General features: G+C 37.0%; 2 protein-coding genes across 2 annotated transcripts; one reads left to right on the top strand and one right to left on the bottom strand.

The window, feature by feature from the left end:
- Positions 1-755: 755 nt before the first annotated feature.
- Positions 756-6,769, bottom strand: GCK72_011494 (uncharacterized protein; the record flags this gene model as incomplete). The annotated part of the gene is made up of 6 exons (XM_003103883.2): positions 756-1,107; positions 1,729-1,868; positions 2,896-3,236; positions 3,812-4,103; positions 6,169-6,498; positions 6,686-6,769. The coding sequence occupies 6 exons, from the start codon at positions 6,767-6,769 to the stop codon at positions 756-758; spliced, it is 1,539 nt and encodes a 512-aa protein (XP_003103931.2).
- Positions 6,770-18,976: 12,207 nt separating this feature from the next.
- On the top strand, positions 18,977-22,286 carry GCK72_011493 (uncharacterized protein; the record flags this gene model as incomplete). Its single annotated transcript, XM_053728492.1, has 2 exons — positions 18,977-19,071; positions 21,980-22,286. 2 exons carry the CDS (start codon positions 18,977-18,979, stop codon positions 22,284-22,286), a joined length of 402 nt encoding a protein of 133 aa, XP_053588069.1.
- Positions 22,287-24,433: the final 2,147 nt, after the last annotated feature.

Genomic DNA, 24,433 nt, shown 5'->3' with positions numbered 1-24,433 from the left:
TTGTACCCTAAAAATTAAATGCCGCCCAAAGGTGCACCAGACAAAATAAATATTGTCGTTTTTGGATATAAATCATTTGGTAAAACGGGTCAAAAATTTTCTGAGGGTTGAAAATTTTAAAAATCTCAATTTCCACCCTGAAAACTAGTTGAAAACAATCTGAAAATCGGTCAGATGCACCATGTTTTTGAAAACGCGTCCAAATGTACGCCAGACAGTCGTGAAATGTGGTTTTTGGCTGAAAAAAGCGTCAAAAACGCAAAAAAAAAAAACTTTCTCTGGGTGAAAAAGCAGAAATGTTTTAGTTTTTGCAGCAAAAACAAATATTTTCCTAAAAACGCGTCCAAGGTGCGCCAGATAATGTATACATTTCTGTTTTTGGTGGAAATCATCAGGTAAAACGAGTCAAAATTGAGTGTTCGGTTGAAAATTTAAAAAAATCTCAATTTCCACGTTAAAAACTGGTTGAAAACAGTCGACAATTGGTCAGATGCACCATATTTTTGAAAACGCGTCGAAGGTGCACCAGACAGTCGCAAAATGTGGATTTTGGCTTAAAAAAGAGCTGAAAATTGCACTTTTGAGCTCAAAATAGTCTGAAAATGCTTAAAAATGCTGAAAAACCACAAATTTCGAGCGAAAAAATCGCAGAAAATGCATCAGATTAACAGTAGAGCGCATTTGTCACAAGTAACAATTTACAATGGTCTATTTCTACAACAAAAAATCACTAATTAAAGCTAATTATCGACTAATTATTTCTGCAAAAACCGTCGAATCGCGTCTTCCGCATCTTCCAATTCGATTCGTTTCTCACTCGTCTCAATCATCAAATTCCTCATTTTATTGAAACTTTTCGCGTGTCCACTTCTCACTTTCTCCGCCAATTTCCCATTTTTCGTCATCGATTCCTCCACGAATTTATCGATTTTTTCAGTGTCACTGATACGCCAAAAGTCGTTTTTATCGATAAATTCCGTGACTTCTTCTAGGACGTCTTCAGATTCAGATGACGTCGCATAGAATCGGAGTAAATCGAGAAGACGTAGACGAGTGAGACGGCCGGAGTGATGGATTAAAGTGGTGAATTGTTTGGCGAAGAAATCGCTGAAAATTGGGGAAAAATTCGGTTTTGTCGATAAAAATTTTTTATCGACAAAAACTTCAAAAAGTTCGAAATTTAATCGATTACTGTGTTTCAACATTACTGTCGACAAAACATCGATTTTCAACAAAATTTATCGATAATTGTCGACAAAATTTATTGGTTTTTGTCGATAAAAATTGAAAATTCTTGGAGAAAACAAAACACATCGAAAATTTTTATCGATAACTTGATAATTTGTCGATAAAACTGTTTTTCCTGATAATTTGTCGGTAAAAAAATCGAAATTTTGTCGATTTTTGTCGACAAAAAGCCGATTTTCAACAAAATTTATCGACAATAGTCGACAAAATAGACCTTTTTCTTGGTTTTGTCGAAAAAACCAGAAAAAAATTAGCAATTTGTAACGTAAAAAACCATTTTTATCGATTGAAATTGAAATTTCTTGAAAAAATGAGAAAAATCAAATTTTTCGTCGATAAAACTTTTGTCGACAATTTTGAGTTTTTATCGACAATTTTCAATTTTTATCGACATTTTTCAGTTTTATCGACATAATCCAGTTTTGTCGATAAAATAGTGCTTTTATCGACATTTTTCAACTTTTGTCGACTTGAAATCACCTTTTCGGTGGGTAATTTCCCTTTGATCTCTGCATAATCGTCTTTAATTCCCTCATCCAATACAATATCTCATCAGCTGTCACTTCAGAATCCTTGAATCGAACACATCGTTTAACGAAGGCCAATAGGTCGGGTTCTTCCTGAAAATGATCAGAAAATTTCTCTTTTTTTGACGGAAAATTGAGATTTTTAGGGACAAAAAGACTGAAATTTTCACTTTTCGAGTACTCAGATGGGTCAAAAACTGAAATTTTTGTTGAAAATTGCGATTTCTGAGGGAAAATGACTCAAATTTTCTGTTTTTCTGAGTATTTTCAACTCAATTTTCCGCTGTAAAAGTGTATTTTTATTGTGAAAATCTGAAATTTTGACTTAAAGTCTGTTTAAAACCACTTAATGAGCTCAAAATACCAATTTTCGGGTATAAAATTGCGGTTTTTATCTGTTTTCTCCGAATAAAAACGGTCTAAACTTCACCAAACCCGTTTTTTTCGACTCCTATGTGTGAAATAACCCCAAAACTCATGCTTTCCGAATCTTTTCACCCCGAAAATCGGTATTTTTCGAAAATTTTCGGTTCTGGCCGAGTGGTTGAGGTAGAACTCCTTATCGTTCAAATGGTCGGGGGTTCGATCCCCACAGTGGTCAAAACTTTTTGAATCTCTTTTTGCTTGTTTCTATCGGGTTCTACATGTCAAATAACCTATAAATCCGGAATTTTTGAGTTTTTTCATTAAGAAAACACGATTTTTTTGTAAAACTTGGATTCTGAGCCAGAGGTTCGACTCCTCAAGGTGACTAAAAACTTCCCAGAGTCAAATTTTCCGACTTCCGCATATCAAATAACTCCAAATTCGTAATTATCAAGTTTTTTTTCACCTGAAAATCGTAATTTTTCGAACATTTTCTATTCTAGCCGAGTGGTTAAGGTAGAATCCGTATCGTTCAAAAGGTCAGGGGTTCAATCCCCACAGTGGTCAAAACTTTTTGAAACTTTTTTTTCTTGTTTTTTTCGGGTTCTACATGACAAATAACTTATAAATTTGAAAATTTTGAGTTTGTTTCACCATTAAATCGTGATTTTTGACTGAAAAACATGATTTTCGGTCAAAAAACTTTTTAAAAAATGATTTTTTCAAGAATTTTAAGCACAATTCCATTGCTTACAGCAATATGAATAGCGCTCCTCGGATCAAAACCGCATCGATCTCTCAACCACTCGAAATCGGCGATTCCCTGCGTCTCCAACTCTCGCTCCGCCCCCTCCATCCACTCTTTTCGTATTTTCAGAATCGGAAGATTCGGTTCGACCATAAATCGATAATCCGTGTCCTCTGCGTCTTTTTCTCTCATTGGGACCGTCCGTCCTTCTGAATCCACTCCACGTGTCTCGCGAATCACTTTTCCCGATGAATTCGAAAGAATTTCAAATTGCCGCGCGATTTCGAAATTGATCGCCGTGTGAATTGTGCGGATACTATTCATGTTTTTGATCTCCGTTCGCGTGCCTGCAATCAGTTTTTTTTGTCGATAAAATTTTTATCGATAAAAAATTTTTCGAATGAAAATGAGCAAAAAATCGATTGAAAATGTTAATTTTTGAAATTTTATCGACAAAAATCGGCTTTTTGAACATTTTATGGATAAAAATTTCATTTTCGTATTTTGTCGACAAAATTGGAAAATGAGCAAGAGAGCGGCTGACAATGTTGATTTTTGAAGATAAAAATCTGATTATCGACAAAAAATTATCGATAAAAATAAAATTTTATCGATGAAAATGTGATTATCGACAGTTTTTTTTTTAATTTCTCGCAAAATGAGTCGAAATGTCAATATTAGGTGATAAAACACTTTCATCCAGAATTTTTGTCGACAAAAAGTTGGAACTATCGATTTTTGTCGACTTTTCAGTATTTTTATCGATAAAATCTTCGAAAAACCCGATTTTTTGCTATTTTTTCTGAAAGAGTCTTTATCGATAAAAAATTTGTCGACAAATTTTTATCGATAAAAAATATGGAAAAGTCGATTTTTGTCGACAAAAAACCGATTTTTCGCTTATTTTCCCGCCATTTCTAACCGGGTTTTCCATCGACAGTCAACGATACATTTGCATCGACTCGAAGATGTCCCCGATGGAGTTCTCCATCGGATAGATTATGATGAATAATCAATAATCGAAGTGTCTGAACGAATCGAATCGCTTCGATTGCCGTTTCGAAACACGGTGATGTCACAATCTCGATTAGGGCGCATCCGGCACGATTGTAGTCGATAAGGGATCGGGATTCTGAGGATTCTGATGGAGAAGAATCCAGAATATTGATCGTTTTTCCAGAATCTTGTTCCAGTTGGAGTTGCACGATTTCTACCTGGAAACTGGGTTTTCAGACTGAAAAATCGACAAAATTTTTATCGATAATACGAATATTTGTCGATAAAAGCGGTTTTTTTAAGTGTTTCAACATTTTTATCGACAAAAAGTCGATTTTCAACAAAATTTATCGATAATCGTCGACAAAATTTATTTTTATCGCGATAACTCAAAGATTTGTCGATAAAACTGTTTTTCGCAAATTCGATTATTTTAAGACAAAAATTTTTATCGACAAAAAAACAAAATTTATCGATAATTCATTCCTGTATCGATAAAAACAGGAAAACTAAGGTTTTAGAATTTTTTCATGGTTTTTATCGATAAAAATTGAAATATCTCGGAAAAACAAAAGCGCCGAAAATTTTTTATCGATAACTGGAAAATTTGTCGATAAAATTTTTTTTTCGGAGAATCGAGTATTTATCGACATTTTTTTTAATTTGTCGACAAAAAGTCGATTTTTAAGGGAATTATATCGACAAAATAGATTTTTCCTGGTTTTGTCGATAAAACCAGAATTAGCAGTTTGTTGACAAATTTTATCGACAAAAACCATTTTTTGTCGATAAAAATTGAAGTTTCTTGAAAAAACAAGAAAAATTCAAACTTTTTGTCAAATTTAGGCTGAAAATGTCGAAAATTTTACATTTTTTGATGTAGAAATTTGCAATTTTCATCATTTTTAGATCGAAAATGGTGTAAAACTAGAAATTTTTAGATTTTTTTTTGTTTGTTCCCTCTGATCGTTTTATTATTTTCGAAAAAAACTTTTTTTTGGTCAGTTCGAATAGATTTCTATCTTTGTTTTCGGTTTAAATTGGTAAATAAGGTTTTAAATGAATTATTTGAAGGTTAAACTCCCGAAAAGATACCCGATCGGGAGGAGATAAAGGAAAAGAAGATTGTTATCGAATCTGGTGGTCAGATAAGTGAAATCTCTCAAAAATCATAATAAAATTCAAAAATTTCTGGGAAAAAATGAAAATTTGGGCATAGCTTCCGTCTACGCGTGACTAAATGCGCTCCACTGATAATCTCGTACAATTTCAGCGATTTTTGAGTCAAAAATCGCAGAAAATGCATCAGATTATCAGTAGAGCGCATTTGCCACATAAAAATACCGTTTGAGTCGAAAAACTGAAAAATTTGAGCATAGCTTCCGCCTACGTGTGACTAAACGCGCTCTACTGTTAAAATGACGAAATTTCGGCGATTTTTGAAATAAAAAACGCGAAAAAACGCATCAGATTAACAGTAGAGCGCATTTGCCACAAGTTATGATTTTCAAGTGGAAAACGGTCTCAAAAATGATCTCAGATAGGTAATTTTCTTTTTTCCGAACCGAAAATCTGAGAAACCGGGTGACTAAACGCGCTCTATTGCAAATTTAGTGTAGTTTCGATGATTTTTGAGTAAAAAAACGCCGAAATTGCATCAGATTATCAGTGGAGCACATTTGCCACATAAAAACACCATTTAAAGTCGAAAAACCGAAAAAAAGACCCAGAAAAATGAAAATTTGGGCATAGCTTCCGCCTACGCGTGACTAAATGTGCTCTACCGGTAATTTAGAGTACATTCTGTTATTTTCGATCGGAAAAATGACAGAACTCACACCAAGTCATCAGTAGAGCACATTTGCCACAAAACGAAACTCAACTTGAAATTTGTCTGAAATTCTCGAATTTTATTGGACAAAATGACTGAAAATTTGGTTTTCGAAAACTCGATGGTCTGAAAATCGCAATATGCTCGAAATTCAAGGATTTTCAGTCAAATTTGAGCTGAAAATGACAAAAATCCCCAATTTTTGAGTAGAAATCTCCAATTTTCAGCATTTTTAGGTGGAAACTAGTGTAAAACTCATAATTCTTAAAATTTCCAAGTTTTTTTCAGAAAAACTGAAACATTTTCGTTCGAAAAACAGAAATATACTAAATTTGGCGAAACATCATGATTTTTGAGTCGAAAAAACGCTATTTTTTACATTTTTTTAAAACGATTTTCAGCGGATTTTCCAGAATTTTTCGGGCCAAAAAAGTCTACCAGGATTACTGTACCTCTTTCCAGTAGGGTGTATCCTTCTCTTCCCCAAATACCCAATACCCAAACAGTCCATCTCTAGCAATCGGGTATTCGTTTTGTGTAATCTGATAGCCCGCAGGCATGTCCGCATAGAAATAATGTTTTCGATCGAATCGTGACCATTTCGGCACGTGACACTTTAGAAGACGTGACATCTTCAGTGCACGATGGACACATTGATGATTCAAGGCGGGGAGAGTACCCGGTGTTGCCATGTCGAATGGTGCGACACGACGGTTTGGCGAGGCGTCGCTTGTTGGACACCGTGAGAATAGTTTGGTACGCGTGTTGAGTTGCACGTGGATCTGAAACAGGTAGCCTTAAAAATCGGTGAAAAAAAATCCCAAAAAAATTTCAAAAATTTTTTTTTTTGATCCTTAAATTTAGGATCGGGGGTACTGTAGTTTTCCTTAATTTAGGATCCAGGGGTACTGTAGATTCGAAAAGATACTGAAATTTAGGATCCAAATTTTAGATTTTGGGTTCCTGTACCTCCAATCCGATCACCGGCTTAAACCGGGATACTGTAGCTACCGTAGTCGCTGCCGCCGACGTGGCGAAACGCCGTCGCCACATTTAAGAGCTGAAATTGATCATAAAAATCTGAAAATATGCTGAAAATCGAGAGGAGAAATATATAAAAACAGGAAAATTCCAGAAAATTCCCAAAAAAACTACAGTAATCTATAGTGAATTTGCATTTTCAGCCAAATTTTTCAAATAAAGATATAGAGCATCGGGGGGAAAACAGAAGAAAATCACGAATACGGGAAAATTAAAGAATCAAAAGAGTAATTAAAGAGTAATTAAAGAATTAACAAAAAACGAATTAACTAAAAACCATTAAATTAAGTCAAAAAACAAGTGGAAATCGCTGAAAATTTCAGATTTTCAGCATGAAATAAAAAATTTCAAAAATCAATTAATAAACGTTGAGAATCGTATCCAACGGCTCCAAATCGACGTCTCCTGCGCGGACAACGCGCGCCAGACTGACGCGAGTCTCGTCGAGATTACGTTGGACGACGCCTTCCAGTGTTGAGCGGTATTCCTGAAAGAATGATGAATTTCAGATGGAATTTCAGACAAATTTGAGTCAAAAAATGAGATTTTCAGAACAAAATAGGCGATTTCTGAGCCAAAAATGGAATTTCAGACGATTTTCAGTCAAAAAATGAGACTTTTGGGTTGAAAATTCTTTTTTTTTTCGATGAAAACGGTCCAAAAAAAGAATTTCAGAGCAAATTTTCAACTATTTTCAACTAAAATCTCGAATTTAGCTCATTTCCAGTCAATTTTCAGACAAAAAACTAAATTTCAGAGTGATTTTCAGCTAAAATCTCAAATTTTTGGTCAATTTTCAGCCGAAAGCCAGTTTTCATCATTTTTTCAGAATAGAACGTCTAAAAACTAATTTCCAGAGCGATTTTCAAGTTTCAGCATATTTTTCTATGTGAAACATGCAGTTTAAAGCAAAAATCTTGAATTTTTGATCATTTTTAGTCAATTTTCAGCTAAAAAAACTAAATTTCAGAGTGATTTTCAGCTATTTCATGCTAAAATCTTGATTTTTTTTGCTCATTTCCAGTCAATTTCCAGTCAAAAGTTTCAAATTTTTTCTTTTTTTAGTCAGTTTTCAGCCGGAAACTGAATTTCAGAGCGATTTTAAGCTTAAAATCTCCAATTTCCATTCATTTTCAGTCACCAGACTCACCTCAAATCTCTCCTCATTTTCCGTCATTTTCAGCGCATGCACCAACGCGAGCTCCGACGCAGATCTGACCGCCGAATTGCTCTCTTTACACCCATTGATGAGTTGTGGCACAATCAATTTCAGCACATCATTCGGCAATTCATTCCGTTGGCCAACGTGTCCCAACGCGATTCCAGTCGTTTTTCGAACGTCGACAGTGGCGTGATTGAGGGATCGAGCGACGGATGATAAGAGATCTCTATCGATTGTCGACTGGAGAATGAATGAAGCAGCACGGAGAGCCGATGAGGCGACAATTGGGTCTGTCGACATGAAAGCAGATTGAAGGGCGGCACGAACAGCAGAATTGACTTCAGATGACCAGAATGCGTCGGCATTGGAAGAACACAGCTGTTGGAGGGCGTACGCTTTCGCTTGACGGACTCGTGGACTCGTCGATGAGGATTCAATGTCTGCAATTATAGAGTTATTGATATGGAATGGATTCTGACTGAAATTCGAGAATTTCAGCAATCAACCGCAATTTTCAGTCAAAATTTGATGTCAAAAATGTGCAATATTAGTAGTTTTCAGCCAAATTTGACTTTACTCCTAAAATCCGAGTATTTCAGCCAAATTTCAGTCAATATTATCGAAATCGGGAATAAAAAGTGGCCGAGCTGACGGATCCTAGGCCAGCGACTTCTTTTTATACCCGATTTCGATAATGTTTACTGAAATTTGGCTGAAATTCTCAGATTTTAGATTCTGGCTGAAACTCGAGGATTTTCAGCCAAAGTTGGCTGAAAATAACAAAAATTTCACATTTTTTGACTGAAATTTTGACTTTTAGAGGATTTTAAAGACGAAAATGAGTGAATTCAGGCCCATAATCCAAGGGTACATCGAAAAAGGGTACATCTATGAAAAATTTGATCATAGGGTACATTGAATCGAAGGGTACAGTCAATCTTAGGGTACATCGAGGAGCTATGATCACGGGGTACATCCATGGGGTTATCATAGGGTACATCGAGTCAGAATTTTTATAAAATTTCAGAAGACTCAAAGTTTTTACCTATTTTTGAGAAAAGCTTTACAAATGGAGTTCAAGGAATGTGTTTATGCTGTTTTCAGAGGGATGACATCATAAGATTTAGCATTTAAGAAGATTCTTGAATCAATTATAGAAACTCCAATATGATCATCTCTCAAATGGTTGTTAGAGTAATTTATATGTGTCATCCCTCTGAAAATAGCAATCAACATGTTTCCGAACTCCATCTGTAAAGCTTTCCCCAAAAATTGGTGAAAACTTTGAGTCTTCTGAAATTTTATGAAAATGTTTGACTCGATGTACCCTATGATAACCCTATAGATGTACCCCATGATCATAGCTCCTCGATGTACCCTAAGATTCACTGTACCTTTCGATTCAATGTACCCTATGATCACGATGTACCCTTTTTCGATGTACCCTTGGATTATGGGCCGTGAATTCACGGGTCGAAACTAAATTTTTTTTTGAAAATTCCGGGTTTTCAGGGAAAAATGACTGAAATTTTTTGTTTCTCTAAAGCTTTTCAAGCATTTCAAGCTGAAAATTCAGAAAAATTCCAAAGTTTCAGCCCGAAAATGCTCAAAAACAGTGCTGACCCGAACTTTTTGTGATTCTAGGACACAGAAAAGTCGTGGAAGAACATTTGGTGGCCTAGAAACACAAAAAATTCGGCCAACATTGTTTTGGAACATTTTCGAGCTGAAAATTCCCTTTTTTTTGGGAATTTTTCTGAATTTTTAGCTGAAAATGTCTGAAAATCTTCAGAAAAAAGGAAAATTTCAGTAATTTTTCCCTGAAAAATCGCGATTTTCAGCAAAAATTTCAGTTTTTGATGCACTAAATTCACTCATTATCTATCTGACTACGCGAAAACTGAAACTTTCAGTCATTTTGACACTAAAAATCGCAATTCTCAGTCAAAAAATGGGAAATTTTCGTCATTTCTATAATTTTTGTGTCGAAAATCATCATTTTCAGCGATTTTTAGCCAAATTCACACTCACCACTCAGCAAACAGCTCTGCGCAGTGCTCCAATCCTCTTTCTGTCCAATCGTTTCACCGAGAAGAGCTCCCGAGCACGACGTCAATGAATTATCGATTTCAGACGGATTTTCGACGGATTCAGAGAAGATTTGTTCAGCGACACGGTAGATTTCTTCGATTGTCGATTGGCTCATCTTGTCGGGACAGGCGGCGATGAGAGCACGGGCGGTTGCAAGGGGAGGATTCGCTGAAAATGAGCGAGAAATTACAGAATTTTCAGAGAAATAAAAACAAATGCTCTTAAGAATTTCAACAGCTCCAGAAATCGGTTTAAATCGGCTGAAATTTGCTGAAAATCGACTGAAATCAGTTGAAATCAGTAGAAATCAGTAGAAATTGGCCAAAAATCGGCCTGAAATTGGCGAAAATCAGTCTTTGAGCAGTTTCAGCCAATTTCAGACAATTTTAAGTCATTTTCAGCCAATTTCAATCGAATTTCACCCGATTTCAGCTAATTTCAACCAATTTGAGGTCATTTTCAGCCAATTTCAACCGATTTCAGTCGATTTCAACCGATTTTAACCGATTTCAGCTGATTTTAGAGCATTTTCAACCAATTTTTGCTCATGTTCAGCCGATTCCAACCGATTTTCAGCGATTTTCAGCCGATTTCAACCGATCTCAATCGATTTCAGCCAAATTCAGTCAATTTTCAGCCAATTTCAACCGATTTTCAAACCGACTTCAACTAATTTTAGCTGATTTTTGACCGAATTTTTGAAGGGGAAAAACGCGTCTGTCTCTGATTCATTGGAGACGCGTCCAAGGTGCGCCAGCCAATTTTCTACAAATTTCAGTCAATTTCAGCCAATTTCAACAAATTTCAACCGATTTGAGCCGATTTCGGCCGATTTTAGCCAATTTTAATGACCGATTTCAGCTGATTTGAGCCGGATTTTGGGTAATTTTCAACCGATTTTCATATTTTTTCCACCCAAAACTCACATCAACTGTTGATCCGTGGACGTTGCCAACAACTTCAACAATTCCGTCATCGTGGCTTCTGGTTTCGGGTGTATTTCATCAGCCGGGCGAGTGCTCCTCCAGCCGCCAACCGTACCGGTCGTGACGTCTGATCTTGAAGTGCTTTGAGGAATGTCGATTGGAGTTGTGAAGGAATGGGCGGAGCATAGACGAGACTTTGTCCAAAGTTTCGACAGAGTCTCAATTATCGGAAGTTTCACATTCGCTGGGAATCGATCTCCGAGTACTCGAATCAGTGGTCCCGTGATATTGACGACGTGAGCCTTCAGAGCAGTGACGTCGGACACTTTCACAACCATTCCGAGTGTCCTCCGCCGCCAACGCCTTCATTTCGACTTGTCCTTGAAGAATCGCCTCGCGAAGCATTACGACGAGTGGTTGCAGTGATTTTGGATGAGTGAATCCTGGAAAAATTGGGATTTTTTCAGAGTTTTTGGACTGAAAATCGTGAATTTAAGAGCGAAAAACGAGGATTTTCAACGTTTTTTGGACTGAAAATCGCTGGAAATCGTGGTTTTTAACTCAAAAAAGACGACAAATGAGATTTTTCTAACAATATTTTAGAACTGAACAGTGATTTTGGATGAGTGAATCCTGGAAAATTGAGATTGAAATTCAGATTTTTTGGACTGTAAATCGAGGATTTTAACGTTTTTGAACTATAAATCTGAAAATTTTCAGAAATCCGGGGGTTTTCGATGATAAAGGGATACAAAATACGGTTTTCAGTGGAAAATCAAAGATTTGAGAGATTTTGGACTGAAAATTGTGAAAAACCCATGAAAATGAGTTTCAGAGACAAAATTTTCAGCGTTTTTAAAGATTTTCATCTAAAAACTAATTTTCCATCTAAAAATCTCATTTTTTATGTAAAAATATCATTTTCCATCCAGAAATCTTATTTTTTCATCGAAAATCTCATTTTCGGAGCTCAAATCTCATGATTCCAGTCAAAAATTTCCAGATTTTAGCTTTTTTCTCAAATTTTCAGCGGAAAATCTCATTTTTCATCTGAAAATCTGCAAATCCAACCTGGAATCTGTTGTCCCTTGGCTCCAGCAACAACAATATTGATAGCCTTCTTGACGACAGGCAGAACTTGAACCAATTCTCTCTGATCCATCGATTGAGTCAACGCGACGGCGGCACCAATCGAGTGATCGACAATTTGTGGATTCGATGACGTGTAGAGATTCAGAAGACCCGGAAGAACGTCTTCTGCTTGATCGGCCAACGAGACTCCAGATTTTGCGATGAATGTATTCAGAAGGACGGCAGCAGGGACATTGGCGTCTTGTGACGCCTTCTGGATGAGATAATCAATGAGAACGGGCACTCCGTCTTCATCTGTCACTGCGATGACCACTTTCTCACATGATTCAATCATTGGATCGTTCTCATCGTTCGTTTCGCAAGAGGCAAGCAGAGCATCGAGCACTTTCGGTAATTGTCTGAAAATTTGATGAATGACGGAGGGATGGAGGGATTAGGAATGCAAGGCCTCCAGCGGAGGCCTCTCAATGCACTGCGTACAGTACTTTGAGAGGGCCTCTGCAGGAGGCCGTGGGAATGTGAGATTCATGGAGTATGGTGACAAAATCGATTTAAATGACATCAGAATCGCTTTTTTCGAACCAAAAATCATCAAAATCGCTCCAGAATCTGTCATAGAGCACCTCAACGTCTTCTGACTGCTTCAAATTTTCAGAAAAGCTGAAAATTGAAGTGTAAATCTCATTTTTCCGGTAATTATCAGCTTTTTAAAAATTTGAAGCAGTCAGAAGACGTTGACGTATTCTGGAACGATTATGATGATTTTTGGTTCGAAAAAACGATTCTGACGTCAATTTTAGGCTATTTTGCTGTTTTTGATCACCAGAAGACACATAAATGGGTCTTAACGTTTTCTTGAGCTTATAAATCGCAAATTCTTTTATACAACTTCTCTTAAGACGTCAGGAATCGGTTTCTGTGCGATTTCATCGAATTTAGGATTCCAGACGTCGTCACGTCGTCTGAGAAATTTAAAAAAAGATTCGGGGATTCAGAAGCTCCAGAAGACGTTAAAACCCATTCCTGTCTTTCCTGTTGTGATCAAAAAACTGCAAAATAGCCAAAAATTGACGTCAGAATCGCTTTTTAAATCAAAAATCATCAAAATCACTCCGGAATATATCAGAATAGGGCTTGAAGTCAGAAGGCGAACTTCAGCGCAAAAAATGTCATTTATAGATTGTTTTCAGCTGATTTTTCAGTAAAAATCACTCAAAAATAACTGAAAAACTCATTTTAGAGCGATTTTCAACCAAAAATTACAATTCGGAATTTAAAGGATGAATTTCATCCGAAAAAAAAGCCAATTCTCGGTCAAAATCTCTCAAAAATGTCTGAAAAATGCCGATTTTTGAGCTATTTTTAACAATTTAAGCGCAAAAATGTCATTTCCAGACTGTTTTAGGCTAATTTCCGGTCAAATTATCGATTTCCAGCCTTCATTCTCACCTCGACAACGAGTCTCCCGACACAGCGGCCAATGAGCACAACGCGTGCACATTGACAGGCGGTTTCGTGAGTTTCGGCAAGAGATACGGTAACATTGATTTGGCATTCTGTCTCATCACATCACAAAGTCCTTGAAGAATATGATCTTGTTCGGGTGTCAATTGTTCCAGCAGAGGGCAAATAATCTCATCCAATGCCTCATTTCCAACGACATGATATAAGACTGTAAATGTGTCGGCCGCCGCTTCTCTCACCAATTCACTTTCGTCACAAATCGATTTTCGGACGGGTTCGACAATTGCAGAGAGATAATGATTCGTCACTTCTTTACTCATATTTCCAATGATTTCGTGGAGAGCCATCGCCACTCCAACACGTTTCGCTACCTCTTCAGACTTCTGATTCGCGTCGAGCACTGGCAGAACGTCGTTGATCACCTGAAATTAAGAGAGTTAGGTACAGTGAGGCTGAAAATTTTCAGATTTTTTGGTTTCAGGGGGTTTCAGACTGAGTTTCACAAGATCCGTTCGTATTTTCAGCTAACTTTTCAGATTTGCAGCCTAAATACTAGTTTTAGGAGGAGATTTCCTTATTTTCGAAAGAAAAGTCTAAATTTTCTTTGTTGAAAATCACGTTTTCAGCCAAGTTCGAAACTCTAAGCGGATTCAGACTGAGTTTTGATACTGAAAATGCTATTTTTAGGCACAAAACTCGCATTTTTTGATATGGAAATTTGGCTTAAAATTTCCAGATTTTTCGTTTTTAAGCGGTTTCAGACTGAAAATCTGAAATTCTCTATTTGAAATCCTTCTTTGAAGTGAAAAAATGTCTCAGAAACTCAATTTTAGAATAAAAATCTGGAACTTTCAATCAATTTAAGGGGTTTTAGCCATGACCCACTATACCTAACTCTGAGAAATCCGAGTTAGGTATAGTGGGGCTGAAAATTTCAGACTTTTTTTGTAAAAAAAGGACTTTCTGAGACAACTTTCACGCTTCACAGAAGGAATTCAGTCTGAGACCACTTAGAGACGAAAAATCTCATTTTCAGCCAAATTTCAGACTCAAAAATCTTAAATTTTCAGCTGAAAACTCAAAATTTTCAATTTGTCTATCAAAAAAATCCCGTTTCCAGCACAATTTTCATCCCAAAACTCATGAATTTCGGATTTTTGAGCTGAAAATCTCATATTTTCCCTCAATTCTCACGTAAACTCATATTTCAATTTTTCGGGCCAAAAGACTATTTTCAGACCATTTACAGCCGAAAATTATGGTTTTCGGGTTCATTTCAGCCAAAAATCGCGATTCTAGATATTTTAGGCTAATTTCTATCTGAAAGCGGCCATTTTATACGGGAAGACTCTAAAATCCCATTTTTCCAAGCTGAAAATCTCGAATTTTGTGCGCAAATTTTCGGCTATAAGCTCAGAAACTTCAATTTTCAGCTCAAAGCTCAATTTCCATCTTGAAACTTGGTATTTTTGGATTTTCAAGCTAATCTAAGCTAAAACTCTCCAATTTTCAGCCAATCTCCTCTCCAAACTCAAATTTCACTTTTTCGAGCCAACAGACTCTTTTCAGCCAATTTTCAGCTAAAAATACCCGTTTTCGGGCTCTTTTCAGCTAGAAATCGTGATTCTAGGCCATGTTTGGCTGAAAACCGCGATTTTGGAATCATTTTCAGCCGATTTTTATTCATTTATAGCTCGATTTCCATGTAAAAATGACCATTTTCTCACTAAAAGACTCTAAAATCCTCCTTTTCGAGCTGAAAATCTCACATTTTCAGCCAAATTTTCTATCCAAAACTCAAACATACCTTATCACCCATCTTCCTAACCAACTCTCCCAAACATCTCGCTCCCATCTGTTGTCTTTCATCACAAGTCGAAGCGAGCGAGTCGACGACCATCTCGAACAGAACTTTCGTCACTTCTTTCAGCGTTCTCGGCGTATTCGATACAACCATTTTCCAGACGTGTCCAGCGGCTTGTCGAACGACGAGTGCAACATCTGATCGTGTCAAATAGAGTCCAGCGAGCACGCGATCTCTATCTTTCTGTCCGAGAGCTCTGACGATCACCTGAAGAAATGGAAAGAGTTAGGTATAGTCGGACACTGAAAATTCCAGATTTTTGTACATAAAACAGCGAAAATTGTCTCAGAAACTCAATTTTAGAATGATAATTTTAAATTTTCAGTCTGAAACCGCTTAGAGTTCGTTTCAGACGCTGAAAACTTCACTTCCAGCAGGGTTAGGTATAATTGGACTGAAAATTCCATTTTTTAGTTTCAGGGGGTTTCAGACTGAGTTTTGATACTAAGAATGGGATGTTTAGGTACAAAAATCGGATTTTCACAAGATCCGTTCGAATTTTCAGCTAAATTTTCAGATTACTAGTTTCAGGAGAAGATTTCCCTAATTTCGAAAGAAAAATCTAAATTTTCTTTGTTGAAAATCACGTTTTCAGCCAAATTCGAAACTCTAATTAGGTATAGTGGGGACTGAAAATTTCCAGATAATTGCGCTGAAATTCACCGTTTACACCTCAAATTTGGGATTTCGGCTGAAAATCGCTCGAAAATAAGTATTTTTCAGCGTTTTTAGTGATTTTTGACCAAAAAATGGCTGAAATCAATGAAGAAATGATACTTTTGCACTGAAATTCACACTTTAGACCAAATTTGGGCTTTCGACTGTCATCGCAGGAAAAATGAGTCAGTTTTCAACTTTTCTGAAAATCTCAAGCTGTCAGAAGACGTTGAGACGCTCTCTGACGTATTCTGGTTCGATATTGATGATTTTTGGTTCGAAAAAAAGTGCGAACCTTGCCCGCCTGCTCCATTCCCATCGTATCGTCCTCGTCGGCCGTCGATGACGTCGATTTTCCAGAAATTCCAGAAATGTTGAAGAGGAAGTCGCCGATAAGTTGAACCGAAGCGTAACGAATTCGCCAATTCTCATCCATCAGAGCCAATTGAAGTTGTGGGAGCAACAGTTTACGAGCGTGAGCACAGAATTGAGAGATCAGACGTTGTCCCGCCTTGAGGGCTGACGCGCGAACGTATCTGAAAATTTCAGAGAAAGAGTTAGGTATAGTGAAAGAATTTCAGGTTTTTCGGCTGGAAAAATGAGATTTTTCATGGATTTTAGCTGAAAAAATTCCAGAAAATGTGGTATTTTCTATATTTTCAGACTAGTTTTAAGAAAAACACTTGAGTTCTCCACCGGAAAATCTGAAATTCTCCCTATACCTAATTCACTGAGAATCTAGAGTTAGGTATAGTGAGAATTTCAGATTTCCCGAATGGAATTTAAGACAAAAAAGGGTTTTTCACACTGAAAACGCGTTTTATAGCGGATTTACAGATTTTCAAAATTAAATTTCTCGAAAACACATGCCAAAACTCATTTCGTCGTGAAAATTTAGAAATTTCAGTCAAAAATGAAAAAATTATCAATTTTATACCATTTTCAGCCGAAAATCTCAGTTTTCAGGCACTTTCCAGATTAAAATCGCGGTTTCATACCAATTTTGACTAAAAATTTCGGTTTTCTGGCACTTTTTCAGCTCAAAATCGAGATTCTATATCAATTTTCGGCAGAAAATCGCGATTTTTGATTCATTTTTCTATTTTAGACCAATTTTCAGCTCAAAATCGCAATTTCCCAACCATTTTCAGCCCTCATTCCATTGACCCAAAAACTCACTCATCGGAATAGTTAAATTTCAGTCAAAATGCAAAATTGTTTCAAATCTCAGTTTCTGGGCACTTGTCAGCTGAAAATGGCAAATTTCGAACCATTTTCAGCCGAAAATCTCGGTTTTCAAACAATTTTTGATTGAAAATCGCGATTTTCAAAAGATCTTTCGATTTCAGACTATTTCCAGCCAAAATACTCGGTTTTCGAACTATTTTCAGCCAATTTTTCACCATTTTCAGCCCAATTTCCTCATCTCCCAAAAACTCACTCATTCTCATCAGCCAACGCCTTCAAAATGGGCGGTACAACTTGTGGAAGGTACGGTACGAAACGATCTCCAAATGTCATTGGCAGATAGATATACATCAGAATGTATCCATCACGAGTTTCAGCCGACACATCGGTACTTTCAGTCGCGTGAATAATCTCCGGCATGACGTATTCCAATTGTTCGGTTCCCGCACCGGCGAGCACTTCACACAATCCTTGGGCGGCTCCAGAACGGTCGACAGTCGATTGTGGGGAAATGAGTTTCTCTTTGAGCCATGGAATCACTTGACTACGGAGATTCTCTGATGTCGAGCCACCTGATTTCGAGACGACGGCTCCGAGAGCTCGCGCGGAGACTGCACGAATTTCTGGCACCGGATCGAGCAGCGAGCGTTGGAGTCCTGGAATTAGTGAGTTTTCTGTTCAAAATTCGTCAATTTTCAGCTAAATTTACGCTTTTTAACTTATTTTATTATCTGAAATCCGTCAATGTGGACATCCGGACATGCGGAAACACAAAAATCGACTATTTAAACGTCTTAAACTACGAAATTGAGCATTTTCAGTCTGAAAATGATCAGAATCTCATGCAAAAACTTGAAACATCTTAATTTTCCTGTCGGAAATTTAGAAATCCGGAAAGTCTCAAACGATTTATAGAACTTTCAGAAAGTTAGGTATAGTGGCATGTTTATAGATGAGTTTCAGACTTTTTGGTGGAAAAATTGAGATTTTTAAGATTTTTGACTGACAACTGGCCAAAAACGACATCTGGACTCAAATTTTCAGACATTTTCAGCTGAAATTCGGAAGTTTGGAAATCCGAACATCCAAAAACACAGAAATCGACTGTTTAGACGTCTTAAACTATGAATTATTGTCTAAAATCACGATTTTAAGCTGAAAATTTAGATTTTTGACTGAAATTTTAAAAATGTTCAGTTCCAAATGAGTTTTGCCTTGAGATTTTGGAAACTTTGACTCTGAAAAGTCTGAAATTCAGCTATTCGACCAGTTTTCTGCTTGAAAAATCCAATTTTATGTTTGAATTTCTTCAAAAATTGTTTGAATTATTCGAATTTTCAGATTTTAACAGATTTTCAGTAATTTATTGGCTGAAATTGTCAATTTCAACACTATTTTCTCTAAAAAACTGTCCAAAATCAGCGATCAGTCTGTCTCTCTGTGTGTCTTTGATGACATCCGGATTTCCAGAATTTTCCTCATCTCATTTTTCCAACTGGAAAGTCTGAAATTCTCACTATACCTAACTCTCTGAAAATCCGAAAACTAGTCTGAAAAATAAAGAAAATTGTTAATTTTAAAGTATTTTCAGATCAAAATTCGTCAATTTTAACGTATTTTACATAGTTTTTGTGCAATTTTAACTGATTTTCAGCAAAAATTGTCAATTTTAACTCAATTTTCTCAATTTTTGAGCAATTCTCAACTCACCAGGTACCATATGTGCCAAGTATGGTTCCATATCCTTATTCTCCGTCAATGAATAGATATTACTGATGATTTGTGCGGCGACTCGTCTCGTTTCACTGTTTCGATCCTCGAAAGCTCTTCTGACGATTGGCATCATGAGAGCCAATGACGGCGCGTCGATGTAATGAATGAATTTCGTGTTGAGCACTGCCTGAAGAGCCGCCGACGTCTTGCTCGCCGGATCCAGAAGACCCGCCATCAACTGATTCGTCACTCCAAGAATCTCCGGATTTCGAACGACGCGAGCGATTTGTTGAAGCGCTTTTTCTCCAGATTTTTGAACTTTTGACGACGAATCTGCGAGAATTTCAATGAGTTTTGGAACGATATTCGGAAGACATGAAGAGAGTTGACGCGGAGCACAGATGCCATTGAGCCGAGCAGTTCTGTCTGAAAATTTGGGGAGTTTTTAGCTGGAAATCGGTGAAAAAAACTCAATTTTTAGCGCTTTTTAAATCAGAAATCAGTCGAAATTCAGTTTTTCTCTAAATATCATCACTAAATTTCGGAATGTAGATACCAAAAACTAAATTTAGACTCATTTTCAGTCAAAATTTGAAATTGTGGACATCCGGACATACAGAAACACAAGTGGATGGGAATCTGACTGAAAAATAGAAGATTCTGATGATTTGCAGGCTGAAAATGTTCAATTCAATTAGATTTCTGTGTTTCTGGATGTCCGAATGTCCAAATTCTCGAATTTCAGATAAAAATGTAAGAGATTTGGCGTTTTAACCATTTTTTTAATCAAAAATCTTTAAAATCTCAATTTTTCTACCGAAAAAGTCCGAAACCTATCTATCAGTATGCCACTAAACCTAACTTTCTTAAAATCTTTATTTTGCTGAAAAACTCAGTCTTGGCTTTAAATTTTGGTTTTTCAGTCAATTTTTCGAGCTCAATTCTTGCCTCAAAAGTCCAACCAAAACTCAATTTTGGCTGAAAAATTAAAATTTTTAATTGAAGTTCAAAATGTTAGGCTGAAACTCAACATTTTAGACTGAAAATTCCAGTTTTTGCCTGAAAATTAGAGATTTTTTGATGAAAATTCCGGATTTTTCAGTCACAAAGCTGAAATTTTCACTGAAAATCCAGTTTTCAGGCTGAAAATTTCAGTTTTTCAGCCAAAAGCTTGACTTTTAAATCTATTTTTCTCTATTCTATCTAGTTTTGGCTATAAATTTTGGATTTTCAGCCAATTTTTCGCCTTTTTTCCTAATTTTCTGCTGAAAAATCCAATTTTTGACTCGTTTTCCATCACTTTTCCATTCCAAAACTCACAGCGGCACACTTCGTCCTCCACGAGTCATCATCAATCGCCACCAACAACAGCGGCAACACTAATTTCGTTCCGTACACCGTCATCGACGCCATCATCGCCTTCGCCGTATCCTCGGCACTCTGTCTAACATTCGAATCTGAGTCTCCAAAAGTGATCAATAGTGCTGGAAGTGCTTTCAGAATATACGGTTCGAATAGTTTTCCAATCGTCGAACACAGAATTTCGAGTGCCAGAAGACCGCCTTCTCGATGTTTCGGCGACTTCTTATCCTCCATATTCTTCTGAATCGAAGCGAGAAGATCGGTGTCTCTCAACGCAATAATTCCCATTCCTTTCATCAATCCGGCGATACCGTAAGCGGCTCCACGACGTTCTCCGTACGTTTCCGATTCGAAGAGTGTCCATTGCAATTTGCTGACGAGATCCTTCGCGTCTTGACGAATTTTTGGGACGAGTGGAGCCAAACAACGGGAAACTGATTCCTGAAAGAAATGAAGAAATTGTGAGAAAGGAGTCGAAAATTGGATTTTTCAGTCGAAAATCTTGAGTTTCAGCCTAAAAATCTGAATTTTTCTGTCAAAAAACTAGATTTTCAGTCGAAAATTCGGAGAAAAGGCGAAGAATTGGATAAAGATCATGAATTTACAGCCAAAACTGACTGAAAATGGTTGTGGAATTCTGAAATTCCAGCTATGAGCAAAGGATTCTAGTCGAATTTCAGATAAAATAGCGAAAGATCTAGATTTTTGGATTAAAATTTGCTGAAAAACTGGAATTTTAAACCAAAATTCTGAAATTTTCAGCCAAAATCTGAATTTTTCACCCAGAAACCTGGATTTTCAGCCAAAAATGAAGAAAATGTCTTAAAATTTCAAAAAATCTCATTTTCAGCTGAATTTCGTGAGTTTCAGTCGTAGTAATCACAATTTCGCGTTTTTAAAGAAAATTTCAGCCAATTTTCAGACAACTACAAATTTTCACTAAATTTTCGACAAATTTCAGTCAAATTTTGATACTTTTATCGAATTCCAGATAAAATAGCGAAAAATCTAGATTTTTGGATTAAAATTTGCTGAAAAACTGGAATTCTCAACCAAAATTATGAAGTTTTCAGCCAAAAACTGGAATTTTTCTGCCAGAAACCTGGATTTTTGCGAATAACTTGATTTTTCAGCCAAAATATCTAAAATCGCTTTAAAATTGACTCTGCTATCAACTTTTGAAAAATTTTCTTGAAAATCTGAATGAAACGATCAAAATTTGACTGAAATTTAGCGAAAATCGGTAATTTTGCAATATTTTGACTGAAATTGGCTGAAATTCTGTGAACTTTACATCTAATCATTGGCAATTAGAAACAACTGAAAACTGATCCAATTATACCAAAAAACGATTGAAAACACAGTCAAAACATTGCAAAATTACCGATTTTTGCTGAATTTTGGATAAATTTTAACCGATTTTCAGTCTAATTTTTCGGATTTTGGCTATTTTCAGCAGCTTTCATCAATTTTAACTGATTTTCGAAAATTTAGACATCTGGACGCCCAGAAACATTGACAGATACGGAAAAACCGATAAATTTTAGCCAAATTTCAGTCAAAACATAGCAAAATTACCGATTTTTGCTGAATTTTGAATGAATTCCAGCTAATTTCAGTCACATTTCGGTAGTTTTAGTCAGATTTTCAGTCATTTTCTTCAAATTCTGGTTATTTTCAGCCAAATTTCTCCATTTTTTCAGCCGTTTAACCGTACCTGAACCGTCTGACTCGGCGTACCCAACGCTTCAATCAGTCTCGCCACAATACTCTTCACCTTCTCCGTACTATCAATATATTGAGCCAACGTTCCCAACAACACCACCAATCCCTGTCGTCTGTTATCATCCGTTGCCGGCGTCTCATCGGACATTTGCTCCAAAAGTGGGAGGAGCCTATTCATACACGCGGCTCCGTGACGACGAATCGTCTCGACAGCGGCGTTTCGGAGCTCATTTCGACACTCGGCACAGCGATCGGACAGTCCGTCGGGAGCAACGATTCGAATGAGTTGCTCGGCGTCTTCTTGTTGACAAAGAGACGAAAGAAGAACCAATGAATGACCGATTCCAGATCTTCGATCGGATTCATCGACGGCTTCACGTTGAAGACGTCCGACGTCATCGTAGATTGGATCACGAATCAGCACGAGATCTTTGTATGTTTCGTCGAGTTTCGACAGTGTCGCCTTCATTTCTGTCGGATGTTCTTCGATGAATGTCGCCATTGCTTGAGCGGCGGATTGACGGACGAGCGGAGATGGAGACACACATTCGTCTGGAAAGTTTTTCGATGGATTAGAGGGAAAATGGACTGAAATTCTTGAGTTTTCGAGGAAAACGAAAATTATTGAGTCGAAAATTAAGCTGAAAATACGATTTGCGGCTCGAAAAATGAAATTCTTTAGTTTTCGAAAAAAAAAAATTGTCGTTTTTGCTGAAAGAATGTGCTGGAAATATGAGATTTTCAGCTTGAAACATTGAGACTTCTGATTTTGGAGTGAAAATTAAAGATTTTGAGCCCAAAATTTCGCTGAAAAAGAGATTTTTCGTCTTAAAATCACTAGAATGAAGTATTTGGAGCAAAGATCTTCGGAAAAATCAGAAATCAGGCAATTTTCAGACTGAAAACAACCGTAAACTGAGAAAATTCAATTTTCAACATTTCTAGAAGCTAGATCGATTTCGTTCGAATTTTCATGATACTCGGCTCAAAATCATAGAAAAAATTGCACTTTTCAGCATTTCCAGATCAAATTCGACCGGTTTTTTCCGTGAATTTCTGCCCAGAATGATCGAAAAATCGCAATTTCAGCAATTTAAGCCAGAAAACACCGTCGAACTGAGGCATTTCGCGATTTTCAGCATTTCCAGGTTGACTTTTGCATAATTTTCCTGAATCTCGGCTCAAAATCATTGAAAAACCACGAATTTCAAACTTTTTTTCAGCCTAAAATCCACTGTTTTCCGCTTGTGGCTCACCTGAAAATCTCAGTTTTCAGCACTAAAATACTCAAAAGTCACTGAAAACTTTCAAAATTTCAATTTTCAGCATTTCCAGACCGATTTTGATCGAATTTTTCTCAATTCTGGCTTAAAATCTCCTAAAAATCTCAAATTTTCATAATTTCTCTTACCAACAATCATCGGTCCAATGACAGTCTTCGCCTGACAATGATTCTGATGCCATAACGCCTCCGCAACCGTCGCCACCTGTTCGATAGGATCGTGTCTCGCGACAAACACTCTAACCAGAATCTCTCTAGAAATCGACGCCTCCAACCCTAATTCGACGACGATTCTCATCAGAAGCTGTGGGGCTCCGAGAATCTCCAACGCCGCAATTCTCACAGAATGATTCTCGTGACCGACGTAAGCGAGAATCTCTCGAACCATTCCGATCACTCGTTCCCCAATATCATTCGTATCATTCGCCAGACGGAACAGTTGCTGGGTCGCCTTGAACGCGTTCGTCGCTCCAGAATCCTGTGAGAAATGCTCAAAGAGCATGGAGGCGTAATGCTCCATCGGTAAGCTCAAAACGTCTTTATCACGGAGGAATTTCTTATGAATCGCCGATTGTAAGAGTTGAAGAGCGTCGTTCCGAGTAGAATCACCGAATCTTTTCGTGTTTTTCAGAATTATTTTAATCATTGGGAATAAAAGTGTCAGATGGGCGGCGCCTACAATCTCATCGTCGAAAAGAATCGCCGCGTCGACGTCATCGTCGTCTCCAGAATCCACAACGAACGCTCTCTCGTTGAGAAGTGAAAACATTCGTTTCAACGCCGAGTCCATCGGTTCGTCGTTCCATCCACGGATACGGTAGGTGGAGCCAATCACGCGGAGCCAATTACTGCCGACGAGCTCTTCTGCAAATTTAATCGATTTTAGACTGAAAATTTGGAGGTTTTGACTATTTTTTGGAGAAAAATCGATTTATAATGAAAAATCTGACACTTTTGGCTGTAAAAATGGTTTTTACTGAATGTTTTCAGAGATTTTAACAGGAAAATCATTTTAAAATCGGAAAAATTGAATTTTGATGGAAAATTTGGCATTTTTAAACCGAAAATCAGGTTTTCCGACTGAAAAGTAGGATTTTTCGATGAGAAAACCACTTTTAGGATGGAATTCTGGGGTTTGGGAGTTTTTACT

Source organism: Caenorhabditis remanei, chromosome III, assembly GCF_010183535.1.
Source record: "Caenorhabditis remanei strain PX506 chromosome III, whole genome shotgun sequence".
NCBI lineage: Eukaryota > Metazoa > Nematoda > Chromadorea > Rhabditida > Rhabditidae > Caenorhabditis > Caenorhabditis remanei.
The sequence above is the reverse complement of the archived record's forward strand: the minus strand, read 5'-3'. Positions and strand labels throughout refer to the sequence as shown.